General features: G+C 41.6%; 1 protein-coding gene across 1 annotated transcript in view; it reads left to right on the forward strand.

Moving 5' to 3' along the window:
• Window positions 1-18511, forward strand: part of BMX (BMX non-receptor tyrosine kinase) — a 49344-nt gene that overhangs the window by 1535 nt on the left and 29298 nt on the right. The window contains exons 2-6 of the mRNA XM_029240701.1: window positions 6322-6468; window positions 7296-7400; window positions 9357-9438; window positions 13555-13674; window positions 16168-16232. Of these exons, the coding sequence (XP_029096534.1) occupies window positions 6322-6468; window positions 7296-7400; window positions 9357-9438; window positions 13555-13674; window positions 16168-16232 (519 nt within the window). The remainder of the gene's footprint in view (window positions 1-6321; window positions 6469-7295; window positions 7401-9356; window positions 9439-13554; window positions 13675-16167; window positions 16233-18511) is intronic.

The raw sequence follows: 18511 nt of genomic DNA on the forward strand, positions 1-18511 counted from the left end.
TTACATGTTAAACTAATTCAGCATGATGTATTAGGACGTGAATTTATCACTTTTTGCTTTTCTTCTAAGGAAGGTGCCCAGAGGGGTGCGCTGGGCAGAGGGGAGGGAGCAGAAGGAAAGAGGTTGCTGAAAAGAAGGAAAGGCCTTATCAAAGCTCTATGAGGCACTGAAGATGAGCTTCACACCAAAAGCAAATTTTAGCTCTAACAGGAAAGGCATTGGCATTCTCTGTGCAAAAATGGCTTCCTAAAGTGTGTGCTTTCCATAAATTCATTTTGGAGCAACCGAGGTATGGTGTTTCAAAATGCTGGATTCAAGTATCAATGTTAAAGGATTTCTGTCCGTATCATGCCGAGATCAACTGTAACTTTCTCTCGCCTGCAAAATGTCCTATGAAACGGGGATCTGTCAGCTTCTGTGCAGCTGGTATTTGTCCTTGGCCAGCATCTTAAGAGTTATATTTTTGAACCACTTTACCTGATTCTGAGTTAAGCTTTCTGCTCCTGTTTAACTTACCATCATATTTTGTTCAGTTATTTAGCAGGAAGATAAGCAGGCCTGCCCTCGGGCAAGTATCTGAAGGTCAAGTTTGCCACAGGTCCACCATTTTGGCTTTCGGAGCCCCCATCCCAGTCCGCACTTGGAGCGTCTTCCCTTTCCTTCCCGCCCTCCCCCCTCCACTGCCCTCCCAGCACACGTATTATTTTAATATCTTGACACCTACCAAAATCTTAGGTAAATGATACGTAAAGTAAGGGAGGATAACCAAATCAAATAAAGGGGTAAGGAATTGCTACCCTCATCTCTCAATTCTAAAAAATAAAGCTTTAAAGCCACCATCCTGAGCCAGCCAGGGAATATACATTTTAATTGAGGGAGCTATCCAATGGCCCCAATTAACTATGCATACCTTTCTCCCTTCCTTTCCTGACTCCTGCGCCCCTTTTGCACCACTTAGAATTTATTCCAACTTCTGAGATTGTATGTTCTTACCTATTTTCAAAACGTGGGCTAGAGTTTTGCTATTTAACACTGCTTTAGAGGTTCCTGCTGAAAGAAGGAACCTCTAAAGGTTCCTTATTTATAGGTCACATCTTTCTGATATTTCCAGTAAAAGCTCCCTTGTGTGTATCTGGTCAGCCTCAAATTTATGCCTAGTTCTACCAGACCACAGGCTTTAGCAAGGCTATCATACATTTAGCTGAACACATAGATCTCTTTTAGTGTATTTATTGCCATGATGGTGTGGGCAAGTGTCCCAGGCAGGACACCAGTGATCTGGCTCCGTGGGCAGTGTCGTGATTCTGGCTAAGTCACCTAGGCCGCCAGGGCTCAGTGTTGCATCTATAAAATGACTTCTAGGGTTCCTACCACCTTTGATACCCTGTGGCTGCCTTCCTACATTTAGGTTAGAGCCTTCTCTGATTACGAGCGTTACACAGCTGGCATATCCTTCTCGAACATCTGCATTGTGGTCAAGAACATGGGCTGGGCACAGACATAGAAAACAAACTTATGCTTACCAAAGGGGAAAGGGCAGGGAGGGATACACTAGGAGTTTGGGATTAACAGATACACACCACTATATATAAAATAGATAAACAACGAAGACCTACTGTATAGCACAGGGAACTCTACTCAATATTCTGTAATAACCTATATGGGAAAAGAATCTGAAAAAGAATATATATACATATATCTGAATCACTGTGCTCTACACCTGAAACTAACACAATATTGTAAATCAACTATACTTCAATAAAAAAGAATGGATAAGCAACAAGGATATATTGTACAGCACAGGGAAATAGAGCCATTGTTTTCTAATAACTTTAAAAGGAATGTAATCTAAAAAAATATTGAATCAGTATGCTGTACACCTGAAACTAATATAATATTGTAAATCAACTATACTTCAATTAAAAATTTTTTTTATATTTCTCCAACATAAAATAAAATGAATATGGGCTATGGAGTTAGACTGCCTGGATTCAGACCCCAGCTCCTGCACACTTGCAGTGTGGCCTGGTCGGTTTACTTATCTGTGACAGCGTCATCAGCTATAAGCAGGGAATGATGCTGCAACCTACCCCGTAGGGGGGCTTTGTTACAACTTACCCCACAGGATGGGGCTGTTTATGGCCTACCCCATAGGGCCGTTGTGACCAGTAAACAAATGCATCTTTTTAAGGTTCTTTAAAGAGCTCCTGGCACTTCGTGAGCCCTCCTTAAATGTTAGCCAGGATTATCATCACCGCGATCACTCACATCCTTCAAGGTCCAACCTGAATGCCCTCTCTTCCATAATATCTTTCTCAATTATCTTAAGAAAAATAATAAGTTTTCCTTCCTCGGGCCTTTTGTAGCAAAGAGTAAGGACTCCTCTCTAACTTGAGTTGTTTCTCTCTACCTTTTTCTCTTTTAATCATAAATAACTTATGGGTACCCATAGCGTGCCCAGTATTTTCACATAAAGTTCCTCGTTTAAGTCACAGAAAGTGAAAGAGCTGTTACCCGTTTCATTTCACAGGTGAGAAAACTAACATTTACAGCACGGAAGGGGCTTGGTCAGGGTGACACAGTGCACGAGTGACAGTCCTGTCACCTCTTGGAAGGCTTCTGAGTCTACCAGCCCACAGCAAGCTTGCATATCCCTGAGCTACTGGAACTATCTCTCAAACCCGTTCATTGTCACTCAAGCACACTGTAGGCTCAACATCAAGTGTGCTGCACATATGTGCAGGCTTGAACTCCTTACTCTCATGATATCATTTCCTTATAAATGCTAAGTAACCATAACGATTCCAAGTCTGGTTAATTCAGCATGCACCTTTTATGTTTAAAACTTACACAGTGGTTGCTGACTTCCTTATAGAAAATACTGTACTGATTTCTGACAGGTTTTTTTTTTTTTGGCCTCCCCTGCACTTTAATCTTTCTAGTTTCATATGTTTATGCAAGTAGGCAGCCTGAGCTATTTGGTAAGCAAATTGGTGTGTCTATTCTATGTAGGTAGAGATATATGAGTGTCCAGCCAACTCGCACCAGCTCCTCTATGGAAATAGATTTCTGGTTTCTAGCTTTAGGATCAAATTTAATTTTGTTTAGTTTAAAAAAAAAACACCTTCCCAACTGAATTTCCCTTAAATGTGGGTAGGCAGAGCCGAGTTTGCTAGTCGCTGGACAGGCGGTTGAGTGAACAGTGGCCCTGGAGCCCTGTTGACTTACTGTCCTAATACAAGGCGAGAGACGTTCCATTTCTAAAAATTAGTCCTCACCATAGAAATGCCTTCAGTTTAGAATCTAGGCTACTCTAGGAGAAGAGGGAAGTACAAGGAAGGGATAGAAGCAAATAGAAGGAGAAAGGCAGGTCCAAACTTGATCAGGAACCAAGTATTGTCTCAGAAGAAACTGATCAGGAGGTGAAAGGAGCGTGAGTCATCAAAACAGGGTTCTTTAACTTTGTTAAGATGCTCTGGAATCCAGCTTAGGGAGTGGAACTTTGAAGGACTTCAGAGGCAGGTGGCTCCAGGTGTGTGTGACATGAGAACCATAGATTACAGACACGTATGCATAGCATGTGAACTCATTTGTGTGAAAATAAACACCTGCATGTGTAATTTGAAAAAAATCTAAAGGTATGTTCACCAAAAAGTTAAGTTTTCTTTTGCTTGTCTGTAGTTCTTGCTTTTGTCGAATAAACATATATCACATATGATTTTAAAGATGAAAGCCAAAAAATTCACAAAGGGCAGGATTTGGAATAAACATTTTTGTTAACATTTGACAAATTATGTTTCATTAGATGCAACGACGTGTATAAACTCTTGGAGATTTATTAGAAAATGTTCTTGAGGACTTGGTACCTTCCTTTCTACTCGATGTCCTTCTTCCCTTCAATATACAGAAGCGACTTTGTGAATTTCATTTGTCAGTGCTTTCAGTGGCTCATCATATTCATTTTTTAGATAAAATTCCCCAAGAAACCATTCTTCATGTGATGAATGTGCAAGTTCTATAAACAGAGAAGCATGTGTATCAGCATGTAGTACGAGAAGGGCTGTGCTCTACCTTGGACATTGGGATTTGCATTTTTAAAACAGTGCTCTTAATGTTACAAATTGATTCAGCGTCTGAAAATAAGTGTTGAAAAGTTAACTTTGTATTCAACTAACCAGATCTATTTAACTACCACTCTGCTTTGAGGAGGAATGTTTTAGCTGTGGATGTAAAAGACGTTTGACAAGAGTTTTCACAGTGTTCTCTTTCTGCTCTGTTAATTTTTTTCATGGAGAAATTTAAAAGGCAAAAAGTTCCCTACACCTCTGCCCAGTGTGATATGGCTCCTCCAAAGGGAACTTTAACTCACAAAAAGTAGACATTCCAGAGTTTCAGTAAGTCTTCAAGCAAATTCTCTTCCGGCCATAGACTACGGGTGTAGAAAATAATCTTATCTGAACAGGCGTGTGCGCAGAGGTTACCACGGAGGCAAAGGTGAAGGGAGGCGTGCTCCCTGCCTTCCCAGGGCCGGCTGGGTTGACTGTGCCCTGATCTTTGCCTCATCTTTGAGTCCAGGACAAATAAACCAGTGGCCATGGAGAATAGCACTCACTGGGCTCAAAAGGGAACCCACCACTCTACTTTCACAAAAGAATTATACTTTATTTCCAGGTAAAAATATTCAAAGCAAAAAGTGGCCAAGTCTTTATTATATTTAATGGCTAAGATTTCTACTACTTCTGCCTAGGAGACGAACAATGCCCTTGGAGAACATGTAGATATGTTCTGACTATGTAGATAAATAATAAAAGCTGATTTGCTTGATTCCCATCTTTAGAGTGGTGTAGCTTATGTCAGGAGGGAAGCTGGCTGGGCCTGACCGTGGTTTATTCAACGCCAAGCAGAGTTTCTTAGTCTCCCTTTCTTCCACTCCTACCATAGTGGGCCCATCATACTCTGCGGCCATGCCCCTTAGTGACTGTGTGGCTGCTTCCTGATCAGGTGATAGATAGGATGCAAATATCTTCTTTTTAATGCATGACCCTGGCATAGCCAGAGGGAAAATGAGTGGGGTGTCTCAGAGCAGTGACTTTTTGCCTAGAGCTTGAGAGTGAAAGACCTACAAGCACACTTCTTCAGCTCTGTCGAAATTAAGGTGAGTAAAGTTAATTACCTTCAGATTATCAATAAACAAAGAAAGATAGTAATGATTGGGCATCTGACTGCTAATAAGCACGTGATTTCACAAAGCAAAGAACATAAGGAAGTTGGTCTCTTGTGGCCGACTGCTCAGCATTGCTTTTCATTACTAGACCTGATACCAGACAGAGGGTTGAAGCAACAGTCTTAGTAGAACCAGAAAATGAATGCATTTATTTTCCAGAAATACCTTAACTTTTAATGTTTTATGCAGTTTTCGAAGAAAAAGCAAGAGTGTTTTTAGTTTATGAAGCACCAATTCTTTCAGTTCTTTTAAATCTCTTTTGACAGCTTTTGAAAATGTTTTATGCTCAGAAACAGTGAAAATTATACCCAAGTCCTTTATGCTAAAGATCTGATCATGTTCAGGGACTGTGGTGTCATTTACAACAATATCAGAGTCTCAAAGTGGTTTGGATAATTTGATCCAACAATGGGCCACATTAGTGGAGAGAAATTTCAGCTGATCAGTTACTTCAGACACGATGAACTGTCTGGAGTTCAGATTGTTTAAAGTTGGATGATATTCAATTCAATTCAACAGATGTCCCTAGAATGTTTAAGGAAAAAGGAGAATTTTGACATGGTGGTCTGGAAGGTAGTGTGAAGATGGTGAATTTATGATCCAAAGTGGGAGATGAGTACAATGCATAAAATGCTATAAAAATATCAACGTATTTAAACACGTCAAAGCCAAGGCAGTAGGAAAAAAGTGCAGGAATGTGTGTGTTTAAGAGCCTGCTTCAGGGCTTCCCTGGTGGCGCAGTGGTTGGGAGTCCGCCTGCCGATGCAGGGGACACGGGTTCGTGTCCCAGTCCGGGAAGGTCCCATATGCCGCGGAGCGGCTGGGCCCGTGAGCCATGGCCGCTGAGCCTTGCTCGTCCGGAGCCTGTGCTCCGCAATGGGAGAGGCCACAACAGTGAGAGGCCCACGTACCGCAAAAAAAAAAAAAAAAAAAAAGAGCCTGCTTCATTGCATTTTCCTCTATACTGTTAAATCTAATTTAAAAAAACTATTTGTATTATTCGTTAATGAGAAATAGTTGAATAAAAATTATGAAAGCTAAAAGACAACCTAGCTAGATGCTGCCAACATTCATTCTAATCATTTTATTTTATTTAGGACGACAATATGAACACAGAATCCATTCTAGAAGAACTTCTTCTCAAAAGGTCACAGCAAAAGAAGAAAATGTCACCCAATAATTACAAAGAGCGGCTTTTTGTTTTGACCAAAACAAACCTCTCCTACTATGAATATGACAAAATGGTGAGACCCTATTTATTTCATTGTTTTTAATGCTACTTATTTTTCTCAAGTCTCCACAAAGTGCTTAATATAAGGAAACATCAGGTTTCTTAGCGAACACAGTAAAAATCAACTTGTACTCATCACATTGTCTTTTCTTAGCCAAGTTATAGTTAATTCAAGATAAAGCATTTTCAAACATTGCTTAACTTTACTAAGGCAAATTGTAACTTTAGAACAGTGGTTCTCAACTGAGGGTGATTTTGCCCTCCAAAGGATACTGGGCAATGGCTGGGGACATTTTTGGTTGTCATCACTGCGGGAGGGGGGCAGTTTGCTACTGGCATCGAGTGGGTGGAGGCCAGGGATGCAGCTGAACATCCTACAGTGCACAGGCTGGCTCCACCACAAAGAATCATCTGGCCCCGAATAGTGCTGAAGGTGAGAAACCCTGTCTTAACAAATGCTGAAAATAAGACTATTTCTGTGCAGCTGAGAATTCTATCACAGTAGAAATACTGAAATACTGTCATAAAATTGAAACAAGATGAAGATGCTTAATTTTCCTGAATAGATTAACCATATGGCAGGTGATCTGAAATGTGTTTCAAGATTAACAAAAAAAATTAAGTGCTGCTTGAAGACTTGCTCTTGGAGGAGTTTATGTCCACACTCGAAAAATATATTCTCTCATCATTGGATTTTGACTATTATGGAATAATTGGAATGATTCTCACGTGCCCATCTCATCTCCCAATCTCCCTCCTAAGTGTAACGTTAACTTGATTCTGTTCTTTGTGCACCACTGTATATCACGTGAGGCATCTTATATTTTCCTTTTAATTCAGAAAAGAGGCAGCAGAAAGGGATCAATTGAGATTAAGAAAATCAGATGTGTGGAGAAAGTAAATCTTGAGGAGCAGACCCCCGTGGAGAGACAGTACCCATTTCAGGTAAGGGGAGGGATAACATTCCATCGGATGGATGGCTCTTCTTTTAATATTTTCTATTATGAACTCAGTATTGGGGGGGATAAATAAAGATGTTGCTAAATGATTCATTAAGACAATGGCAGGTGCTTATATTTGTGTAACCATAGAGAGCATTCTCAACCTCTCTCTGAATTTGGAACATCCCCAGATGGGATTGGGGCAGTTTGCTAAAATTCTATCCACCAAGCTGCCTTCCCTGGTGGGAGAGAAAGATAGATAGATGAGTGTGTAGGCCTTAGTGGTCTGACTTGCCTTGGGGTCTGATGATCTGTTTCATCAAACATTGCGCAGCATTTCCAATATGCTACAAGGTACTAGGCACACTACCCCTGTCCCCAAGGCATTTACAGAGCATTATAATGCAGGGAGGTGAGTGTTAAGACGAAGGTGGCAGCGTAGCCATGGTGTCCCAGAACGGAGAAGCTGCACTTCTCACTCCAAGAGGTCAGGGAGATTTCCTGTTGGAGGTGGCACTCAGGTTGGTAAGAACAATGGGAGTTTAGCCCAGCAAAAACAGGAAGGGCAGCGAAACCAAAGAAACAGCAGATGTCAGGACCCTGGTAGGTGAAACAGTGTGGCATGTTTGGAGAAATCCGGGTGGTGCTCAGAATTAAGCAGCCCCATGAAAGAGTGAGAGACGAGCCTGGAGAGGTAGCCAGGGCCATATCACAAATGGCTTTGCATAGCACGCTAAGGAGTTTGAATTTTACCCTGAAGTATTTCAAACACTGGTCTCCTACGGAGAGGGTGCCTACAGTACCCCATGGAAGTGACTTGATCTAACACCTGCCCTACTTTTATTATATCAAGAAAACTTATCTTTCTGCTCTAGAGACAGACAGACTGTTCTTCCAATGGTCAGACTACCCTGTGCTACTATGAGGGAACAGTGGCCAAAAAATGAAATAAAATAAAATAATCCACTCAGTGAACAGTCCATAGTTCCCACTTAAAAAAAAAGAACATTGCCCAATTGGGAAAAACCGGAGGAGCGTGTGCTCATGGAAGATGCTTCAAATGAGTATCACCATGGCATGGAATACTCAAAAGAACATGAGCTTTGGAACGCCAGAGCTCCCAGCCCCATTGCTTATATTTGTGTAACCATAGACAACCTTCTCAACCTCTCTCTGAGTTTGTTTCTTCATTTGCAAAGTGGGCATAATCATATATTTTTATAGACTTGAAAGGGAATTAAAATGTTAAATTATCTAGGAAAGAGCCCAGAAACTAGTTGGTATTTAATAAATGGTCTGTATTGTTTACCCACAAAAGCTGAATAAACTACAGAAGGATCTGGGGCAGACATTGGAATGTTCAAACATTTCACCAAGTATCATAAGGAATAGAAAATGACTTATACTGGGGATTCCCAGGGTGGGACATGACCCAAGGGAGTAAAGTAACAGGAAGACATATTTTCACTCAATATAAGCATGAACCATAAAATGATCAGAATGAATGGAAATTGGCAAGGATGGCATAGCAAAAGTAAAGGACATTCTATCCCTGAACATATTTTCAGGGATAGAGCAGATAAACATTTTCCAGTGGGCTATAAATACAGTCATGCACTGGGTTGGTGGATAGACCAGAACACTTCTAAGACACCTGTAATGTCTAACATTTTATACTTTTATAATTCTCCATGGTCCAGGGCATTCCTGCTGAGGCCTCAATGTTCACTGCTGTCAGATGCATCATTGCTGTGATTTTCCAAAGCGTAGAGGTGTCTGGGCTAAAATAAACTGAGGGGTGGAGGATAAAAATAACTAGATTTAAAAAATCTAATTCCAGAGCTAATGTGTATTATATAGGCAAACTCAGTGTTTCTCTTGGATAACAAAAATTTGTAGTTGTACCAGAGTGAACTATAACACAATTATATCTAAATGCACCAAATCTTTTCCTTTCCAGATTGTCTATAAAGATGGGCTTCTCTACGTGTATGCATCAAATGAAGAGAGCCGAAGTCAGTGGCTGAAAGCATTACAAAAAGGTAAGTTTTTAAAAATGTCATCAAAGGGAGTCTCTGACTGAGCTCTTTCGAGGCTTAGTGGAGGAAAGATATGGCAATAAAAGGGCCTAACACCAATAGAGAAATCTGTTGATTTTCCTACCAACCTCAGAGAATGTGCTGCACTCATCCTTGTTTTGCATTCGCTTTGTTACCTAGAGGAAGCCTGGGCATCGTGTTCCCTTTCCTGCCCAGCACACAGCTGGGTATTGTGCCTTCCCCACAGCTAGGAGGAAGCCAGACCACCTGCTCTCCACCCACTGTGCTTGCCTTTATCAGAGCAAAGTCTAGATCCTCATGGGGCTCTCTCTTGGGTCCCGTACCTACTGTACTTTGGGTATTTACAGAAAATTATGTCTAATACTTACTAATACTTACCATTTGCCAGCTACTGTGTCAAGTAGTTGGAAACATTTTCTTAGGTAATCCTCTCGACAACTCCATGGCAAGGGGTAATAATACTATTCTCCATTTTTCAGATAAGTGAAATTACACAGACATGGCAAACGTCACATACCTAATTATGGAGAACACATAATTCAATTACCCAAACCCAACTTTTTAAACAGTACAGTATAAATGCCAGGCAAAACTGGGAATTTCATGAAACATTTATTTAGTGATTCTTAGGCTGCCCTGGTAACAACCTTTGACAGAAGAGAGAAAATTATTACTAATTTGGCACTATGATGTTTCTCCCTATGATATTTTTATTTTAAAGGTGGGTAATGGTGTGAGGACAATATTTAACTCAAACGAGTGACTCTGTTGGTGAAATTTCAGATATTAAGCTCCCAGATGGGGGAAGATTTTACTTCATTTTAGATTCGGGCTCTTCTCACTACCCCTCAAATTACACCACTTAGACAACCACCTACTCTACTTCAATGCAAATACATCCTTTTTCACTCATAGGGCTTAATTTTCCCTTTGTATGAAAGGGTTTAGCAACCTATTCTGTGGGAGAATCAAGTGGTCCAGGTAAGAGAAAAGCCTCCCTCTACCTGCCACCAGCTTGTTGAAGTAAGAAGAGCATCCTTCTTAGAGTCAGACAAATCTGCGAACAAGTGCTGCTTTGCTGTGTCATCTATAAAACCATCTAACGTCTCTGGGTCTCAGTTTCCTGACCTGTAAAATGGGAGATCAGATTTCTTTTTTCCTAGAGCATTCACGAGCCAGAAATGAATGACTCATAAATACATTAGAGAGTCCGACACACAAACATGAACCACTGTGTTATAGCGGGGCCTCCGGGAGGAGCTCTAAGATGCTGCTTCCCATTCAGTCTCCTTTGGGGGGATTTGCCAGGGGCAGTTGCTATGTAGACACCCCCTGTGTGCAGCTATTTGTCACGCACTAGGGTTCTGTGTGGGTCTTTCTGGAACTATATATGGTAGGCAGGTTTGGGTGGGCCCTGGGCAGCTCATGTGAAGGCTTATGGAACATAAAAGGAAAGCAGAGAGAGAAGCAGAAGTGAACCTCTTAGCCCCTCATAAGCTGCAGAGAGACCCTATCACTAAGGCTGCCATGTGCATAGTAAGCCATTTGTATCATTTAATAATGCTTTGGGATGCAGGTAAAAAGACACCAAACAGTTGCTGAAACAGATACATGTTTGTTCCTCTTCCATGGCCAGAGGTAAGCAAACCTAGGGCTGGTGCAGCAGCTCAATGAAGTCAGTAGGAACCCTGGCTCCTTCTGATTCTGCTCTGCCACCCTTAAGAGGTTCCCAGAAAGGCTCTTGAGCTTTCCCAGAAGCCCCTCTGCAAACTTTTGTTCGTGTCTCGTTGGCCAGAACTGTGTCTCATGGCCATCTCTGTGTGCAAAGGAAGCTGGAACACAGGATATGGCTTTTCCAGCCTCTGTGCTGGAAGACAGCAAGAGAGAAGGTGAGTGAGATCAGCTACCATGGCTCTGAATTCAGCTGACCAGATGTGAATAAACTGTATCCTTCTTTCCAAAAATCAAAACTGAAGGGGGGTTTGGCAGGGAAGCTGGCATCTGGGCATTGGAATATAGTAGAAAAAGCTTGGGCCCGAGTCTCAAATACGCTATTGACTAGATTTGTGAATTTGAGCAAGTTACACCATCTCTCTGCACCTCAGTTTACCTGACTCTGTAAGAGCCATGATAACAGTAATAGCTCCCCCCAGGGTTGCTGAGTAGGTGAAATGAGATGGTGTGAGGGAAAATATGTAAATGTAAGGTCCTAGACACATATCAATATATGAGTTTCTCTTATTGTCATTATTAGATGGTGGGAGTGTTGCAATGTGGACTTTTGGACTTGGCTGGAAAACAATTAGTTCCCCAGGAAACCCAATCTATGTAATAGAAAATAATAGGAATCCTGGTACATGGAGACCAGGAGCTTATAGAGCAGGAAGGCAAGAAATGTGCCCAAGGAACTGCAATGACCATTTGGGACCAAGGTCAGAAACTAGTGTTTTGTAATCTCAACTTCTTTCGCTTTTTGTGACTTTTGTAATAATTTCCCATTAATATTTGGTAAAGTTTTTTTATGCCAGAATTTTCAGCTAAGCTGAGCTGGGTTAAACTAAGGGAATGATATCATTAAAGCCCACTGTTCATTGAGCACCTACTCTGAGCCAAACACTGTGCTGGATGCTTTACATACATTGGCTCATCTCCTCCCAGTGACCCAGCAAAGTAGATATTATTATCCCCAAACACTTCCTTGAGTCATGGTTGTAAAGAAGGGGTTTTTTTGTTTGTTTTTTTTGGTTTTTGTTTTGTTTTGTTTTTTACTTTATATTAAAGTTTATTATTCCATTTGGAAAATCTACTGTACAGGGACAAACCCATTGGATTAAGCAGAGTTTTGCCAAAAGCAAAAGACTATCAACTCTTTGGAATATTCCTCATTCCAGCCCAGAGTCGGGCCACAGGACTTTGATCCCAGGAGTTCTCCTGGGATCAAAATAAGGAATCCTCAAGATGAATACAAAATCAAGAAGGAAAGAGTTTAAGTCACACGGAGAACCAGCCCCCCCTACCCGGAGAATCCTGCTGAACTGTTCTCTACTAAGACCTTGTAGGCTTCTATGCTGTATTTCGAGAGAGGTGAATTTGTTGTAGACACAATATTATACTCCAATACTAGAATTTCGTTTCTTTGGATTCAACATTGCCCTAGTCCCATGGTTTTTTTAAATATGCACATATTTCTAGAAAAGTAGCCCCATAAACCATTTATTCCTTAGTGGAAACAGGTCAAAAGTCACGGAAGACCAAGAAGGGATGAGGAACTGTTCTAGCTCAGGAAAAACTAGATAACTAAATGCCCTGTGTGTTTCTAGACTGGATCCTCGATCAGAAAAAGTGAATGATTACAAAGGGTATTATTGGAATAACTGGAAAAGTTTTGAATACAAAATATACATTAAGTAATAGTATGGTATCAGTGTTAATTTTCTTGAATTTGATAATTGTATCACGGTTATGTAAGGAAATGTCCTTGTTAACAGAAGTTACATGCTCAAGTAGTGATGGATGACATTATTTAGGTCATGATATCTGTGACTTGCTCTCAAATGGTTAAGCAAAATATAATAATGATAAAAAATTTTAATAATAATAATAATGTGTATGTACAGAGAGAAAACGAGATGAAACAAATGTGACAAACAGTTAAAAGTTGGTGACTCTGTGTGAAGTGTATATGGACATTCACTGCACTATTCTTGCAACTTTTCTGCACATCTGAAATGTTTCAAAATAAAAAGCAGAAGCGGGGGGAGTATATGTTTATTGGAAACTCCTTTTCTTCTTGCTAAGATCTAGTCCTACTCTAAAATCCTAACACCAAGCTGATGCGTATATGTAGTTTCTAGCAGTATTTTTTAAAGACTGATAGAAGTTATTGTGTTGTTCTTACTAAAACATGATTAGACTTTTCTTTTTGGCTTTGTAACTTCTGAGGGAAAGTCTTACATCCTTTGGGAACCATTTGCCCTTAGGCTGGTTGCTAGCAAAATGAGGTTTTCATTGTTTTCTGATAACAGCACTTACTGAATGTGTTTCTTCTCTTGGGCCAACGTTTACTCATGCTGTGCTTTCTTCCTGCCTGCTCCCCAGAGATAAGGGGCAACCCCCATCTGCTGATCAAGTACCACAGTGGGTTCTTCGTGTGCGGGAAGTTCCTGTGCTGCCAGCAGAGCTGCAAAGCGGCCCCCGGATGTGCTCTCTGGGAAGCATGTAATGTGACCCCTCTGCTGGGCTGGACCCTGGGTGGACGATGCCCTTTAGGCAAACCTGGCAAATGCCAGAACAGCTCGCCAGTTCAGGAAAACAAGATGTGCCAGATTGGTCAGCATCATGAATATCCAGCCTTGAACATGATATCTAGCAAATGAAATCTAATTCCAGGGTCAACTGAGTCATGTTCCTTAAAATAATAACAATATGAACATCTGCCATTCGTTCATGTCATGAGAAATATTTTTAAACGGAAATCATAAATCAAGCAAGGAGCTGTTTATTTCCTCCCAAAATTCTTCCTGGTTGAAGATAAACTCCAGATGGGTAGAACGTGGTGAACATATCACCATGGTGCACAAACTAACATCATAAACTTAAAAAACCAACATTCTTTTCAAAAATATGTCCAAGGATAAAATTTAAGTAACACTTTTAATCACCATATATACCAAAATGATGGATGGCCAAGTTTTCAAAGACATATTTAACGTGGTTTGCCATTCTGTACATGTTTGCTGATTTCTTAATAACATCACAGAAAGTAGTGTAGGGTTTGCTTTATGTGCAATCGGATTCTACCCAGAGTTTTATTCCCAGGGAAATCTGCCTGACACTTTATCCAGGGACAGAAAGCCCACTGAGTGGCTCTGAAGGGCTAATGGAGGGAAAGAATTATGCTGTTTTTTGCTTGTGCCCTACGGGGTCCTACTGTATCACCAGGATACTTACATGAAGCAGTCATATATTTTAGAAGTGTATCATTGTTTAACAACATGAAGTTGTTGATAAATAAGAAGGAGAACTTATTTTGGTAACAGTTTTACCAGCCTGGACAAACTATGCTTGGACTATAATGACTTTAAAGAATTAAATGAGATCAGCTGCATGGTAACAACTTCAAGAACTGTAAAACAAGGATGTGAAATATTATTCAAATTCACCCTACAATAGTATTGACCCCCGGCAATCGTGTTAATGTTACTATGGGTAATTTTACAACAAAATCAGTGACTAGGGCTTCCCTGGTGGCGCAGTGGTTAAGAGTCCGCCTGCCGATGCAGGGGACACAGGTTCGGGCCCCGGTCCGGGAAGACCCCACATGCCGCGGAGTGGCTGGGCCCGTGAGCCATGGCCGCTGAGCCTGCGCGTCTGGAGCCTGTGCTCTGCAACGGGAGAGGCCACACAGTGAGAGGCCCGCATACCACACACACACACAAAAGAATCAGTGACTAAATATTCATTGTATTTCCCATCTCAATTAAACTATACAATGAATATTTATTCATCTTAATTAGATCACATTGCCCTTTATACTCATGAATTGTAATGATTTAATTAACTATACAGAATGGACTGTGCATGGATCTTCCCTCCAGTGTGAAGGGCCAGAGAGTAATGTCTCCTTACAGCATTAATCATTTACCCCAATGATTCTGTCTATGGTCAGCATTATTACTCAGCAGGCCAGATTCCAGCTCTGACTCTGCCCTAACTCCCTGGTGAAGAGCAGGAAAACAGGCCAGAGAGAGCACTGCCTTGGGATTATCTTCCTGGGCCCTGTCTGGATGGCACCTGCCATGTGTCCTGGGTGCCAAAGGCTCTCTGCCGGCCTCTGAAGAAAACTACAGAACGTAGTAGAGGTGTCATGGCTTGCAGACAGCTGTGATATTGTCTGTCTGCCTAAGTGTCACTTCTTCCCTCGGCCTCCTCCTCTGCTGAGCTACAAGGCAGCCCGCAGGCACATCTACTAGGAAGGGAACAGCTGGGCATCTTTGCTTCCTTCTGTTTCCAAAATGTCATGGACCATCCTCTGTCCAAGGTATATATGGCCTATAAGTAAGTTGACCATACATCCCAATTTGTTTGGGACAATCCATCCTGCAGCTGGAGACCTAGCATAATTATTAAAAGCCTACCCATCACTGTCAGAAATGTTCCAGCTGAGTCAATAAACCATATGGCGACCCCACTTATAAGACATACAATGGCTTCACCCTCACAACCTGGATGTCTATCTACATGTGTGAGTAGAAAGAAAAACCAACAAGTATCCTAACAACGGGGTGGTGGGGGGAAGCATAGGATAAGTTTGTTCACTTACAAATCAGCTATTTCTATGCATCTTGTATGAGCTGATCAAAGAAGAATCAGACATGGATTCTGAATCCTAGGCTCGTAGATACTACCCAATGAGATTAGATATCTGTTACTCAGAAACGAGGTAGAAATGTGGTATAAAGTAACAGTTTATAGAATTTAGAGGACCTTGAATTTCTTATCCACTTGGGAAGATACTGATAATCAATGGTGAAGTGGTATCTGAGTTGGGTATTATACAGGAAAGCAACAGAATCACTCCAGATGTTCTAAGTTCATGTAATCTGGAGTATTGCTCACACAATCTAGTTCAGTCTTTTGATTCATAACATTGGGTGTTTTGCTTTGTTTTATTTAAAGTTTTTTCTGCTATTACTTGGTTTTACTCTTCAGATGCTGATCTGCACATTGAACCCAAAGAAGAAAAACACAGAGTTCCCATCTTCCCAGACAGAGTGGTAAGTCAACATTTCCATTTTTTTCATAGTCAGGATATATTAAATAAACCAAGAGTTGCCAAATTCAAGACTGGAATACATGGGCTTCATTCAGAATGCCCAGCAAAGAGAGAGAAGACGTGACCTATCGCCAACAGCCATGGCAGTAGCAAATAATAAATTCAAACAAAGAACCATTTTATGTTTTTTTTGCATTTAACGACTAGGCCTTTTTCTAACCTGTAAACACAAAAAATGACGTATGTGGGAGAAGCCCTTAAGATGGCATCGCATATAACAGGCAGTTATTATTGGCTGACATTCCTCCCCCCCCACCAGCATGGCTAAGTCTGCCTCGTGTACGTATCCTGGCAAAGGAATGGGACCCCATAGGGCACAAGCAGAATATAATTCTTTCCCTCCATTATCCCTTCAGAGCCACTTGGTGGGCTTTCTTCTCTGTCCCTGAGGTATGTCATTACCTCAGATGATATAAAATTTCCCAATTACTAGTAGTCATGAGAACAGCCTCTAAAGTGATCCATCCAATGTTATAATCCCATGACTCGAAACGTCATTTCAAGTTAAAACATGCCCCCCTTCCCTTGGCTCAAGTCTGCATTCAGAGGGCAGCCTGCTTTGGGGGAGAGGTCAGGGAGAGGCTGAGATTTCTGACGCTTTCAGGATTGAGGCCCAGGAAGAGAGGGTATAATGAAAAAGAGACAGTCATACATGGCCACTCCCATCATGATTTGGTAGTGGCGGCTTCTGGGTGAGACAGTTTTCCAATGCTGATTCTTTATCATACAGGACACTTTCGTGGATTTCCCCCTGGGGTGGAGTTTTATGACAGAGCAAATGTCTTGACCCTTAGCTCTTCCGTTTCTAGCCCTCAAACTTTCTACTGGGTCCATTCACTCATCTAGGGCAGAGTTCCTTTCAAGATGGCTCCCAGCCAACCCTCACTCAAGGGTGGAGTTGGCCTACAGGAAAACAAACAAAACCTTGATTGCTCTGCTTAGTATAAAACTGTATGTGGCTTGCACTCCCTGCTTTTAGGCTTCCCAGGTAGGTGTCAGCCTCCTCAAATGCCAGGAGACACATAAAATGGCCTCCCTGTGGTTTTCTGGAAGCTCACCTGAAAGTAAGGGAGCATCTCCATCCACCCATCAGCTCTGTGGTGTCTTGGGTACTTATTTTCACCTACACACATTCACACGTACTTACTTCTCTATTTCTATCTAAGTAAAAACCATATAACTTTTGTAAACCAACATGAAGGACAAAAAGAAATCCATTAGTGTCATAGGTTGAATTTTTGTCTCCCCAGATTCATGTCCACCCAAAACCTCAGAATGTGACCTCATTTGTAAAGAGGGTCTTTGCAGATATAATTAGTTAAGGATCAAGATGAGATCATACTGGATTAGGATAGCTCATAAATTCAATGACTGATGTCCTTATAAGAAGATGAGGGGACACAGAGAGATACACAGAGAAGGAGGCCATTTAAAGACCTAAGCAGAGACTGGACTTATGATGCTACAAGCCAAGAACGCCTAGAGCCACCAGAAGCTGGAAGAGGCAAGCAAAGATCCTCCCCCACAGCCTTTAAGTGAAACCTTGATTTTGGACTTTTGACCTCCAGAGCTGTGAGAGAATCAATTTCTGTTGTCTTCAACCACCAGATGTGTAGTAATTTGTTATGGCAGCCCTAGGAAACTGATGGAATTTTTAAGGTTTGGGAGTTTTAGTCTGTTATCAGTGATATTGCTTTTTTTGGTTTGGATACATGCTCCAGCCCTGAAGCTTGAAAATTACAGCCCTGTAAAACACCTAACAGCAATGTCCAGGTTAAGCCAAGGTCAATTAGTGGTTACCTAGGGGCAGGATGGGAACGGGGACTAACTAGAAATGGGCCCGAGAGATCTTACAGCGGTGATGGAAAGATGCTAAGACTGGATTGCGGTGATGACTGCTCAACCTGATAAATTTACTAAAAGTCACTGAATTCTACACTTACAAAGGGTGAATTTTATAGTATGTGGTATGTAAATTATACGCTAATAAAGTTTATTTTAAACAAATCTAAGAGCAGAGGATAATTTAGGAGCCCCAAACCATGGCATCTAGTCTCTGGCAAGTAATTCCCTCCCCCTCCCTCCCCCGTTTCTCCCTCCCCCATTCCTCCTTCCCCCTCCCTCCCGCCCTCCTCCCCCTCCTCCCTTCCTCCCCCGTCTCCCCTCCTTCCTCCCTCCCTGCTCCCTTCCTTCCCTCCTCCCTCCCTCCCCTCCGCCTCC

This window comes from Monodon monoceros, unplaced genomic scaffold (genome assembly GCF_005190385.1).
Source record: "Monodon monoceros isolate NGI ecotype Baffin Bay Population unplaced genomic scaffold, NGI_Narwhal_1 Super_Scaffold_22, whole genome shotgun sequence".
Taxonomy (NCBI): domain Eukaryota; kingdom Metazoa; phylum Chordata; class Mammalia; order Artiodactyla; family Monodontidae; genus Monodon; species Monodon monoceros.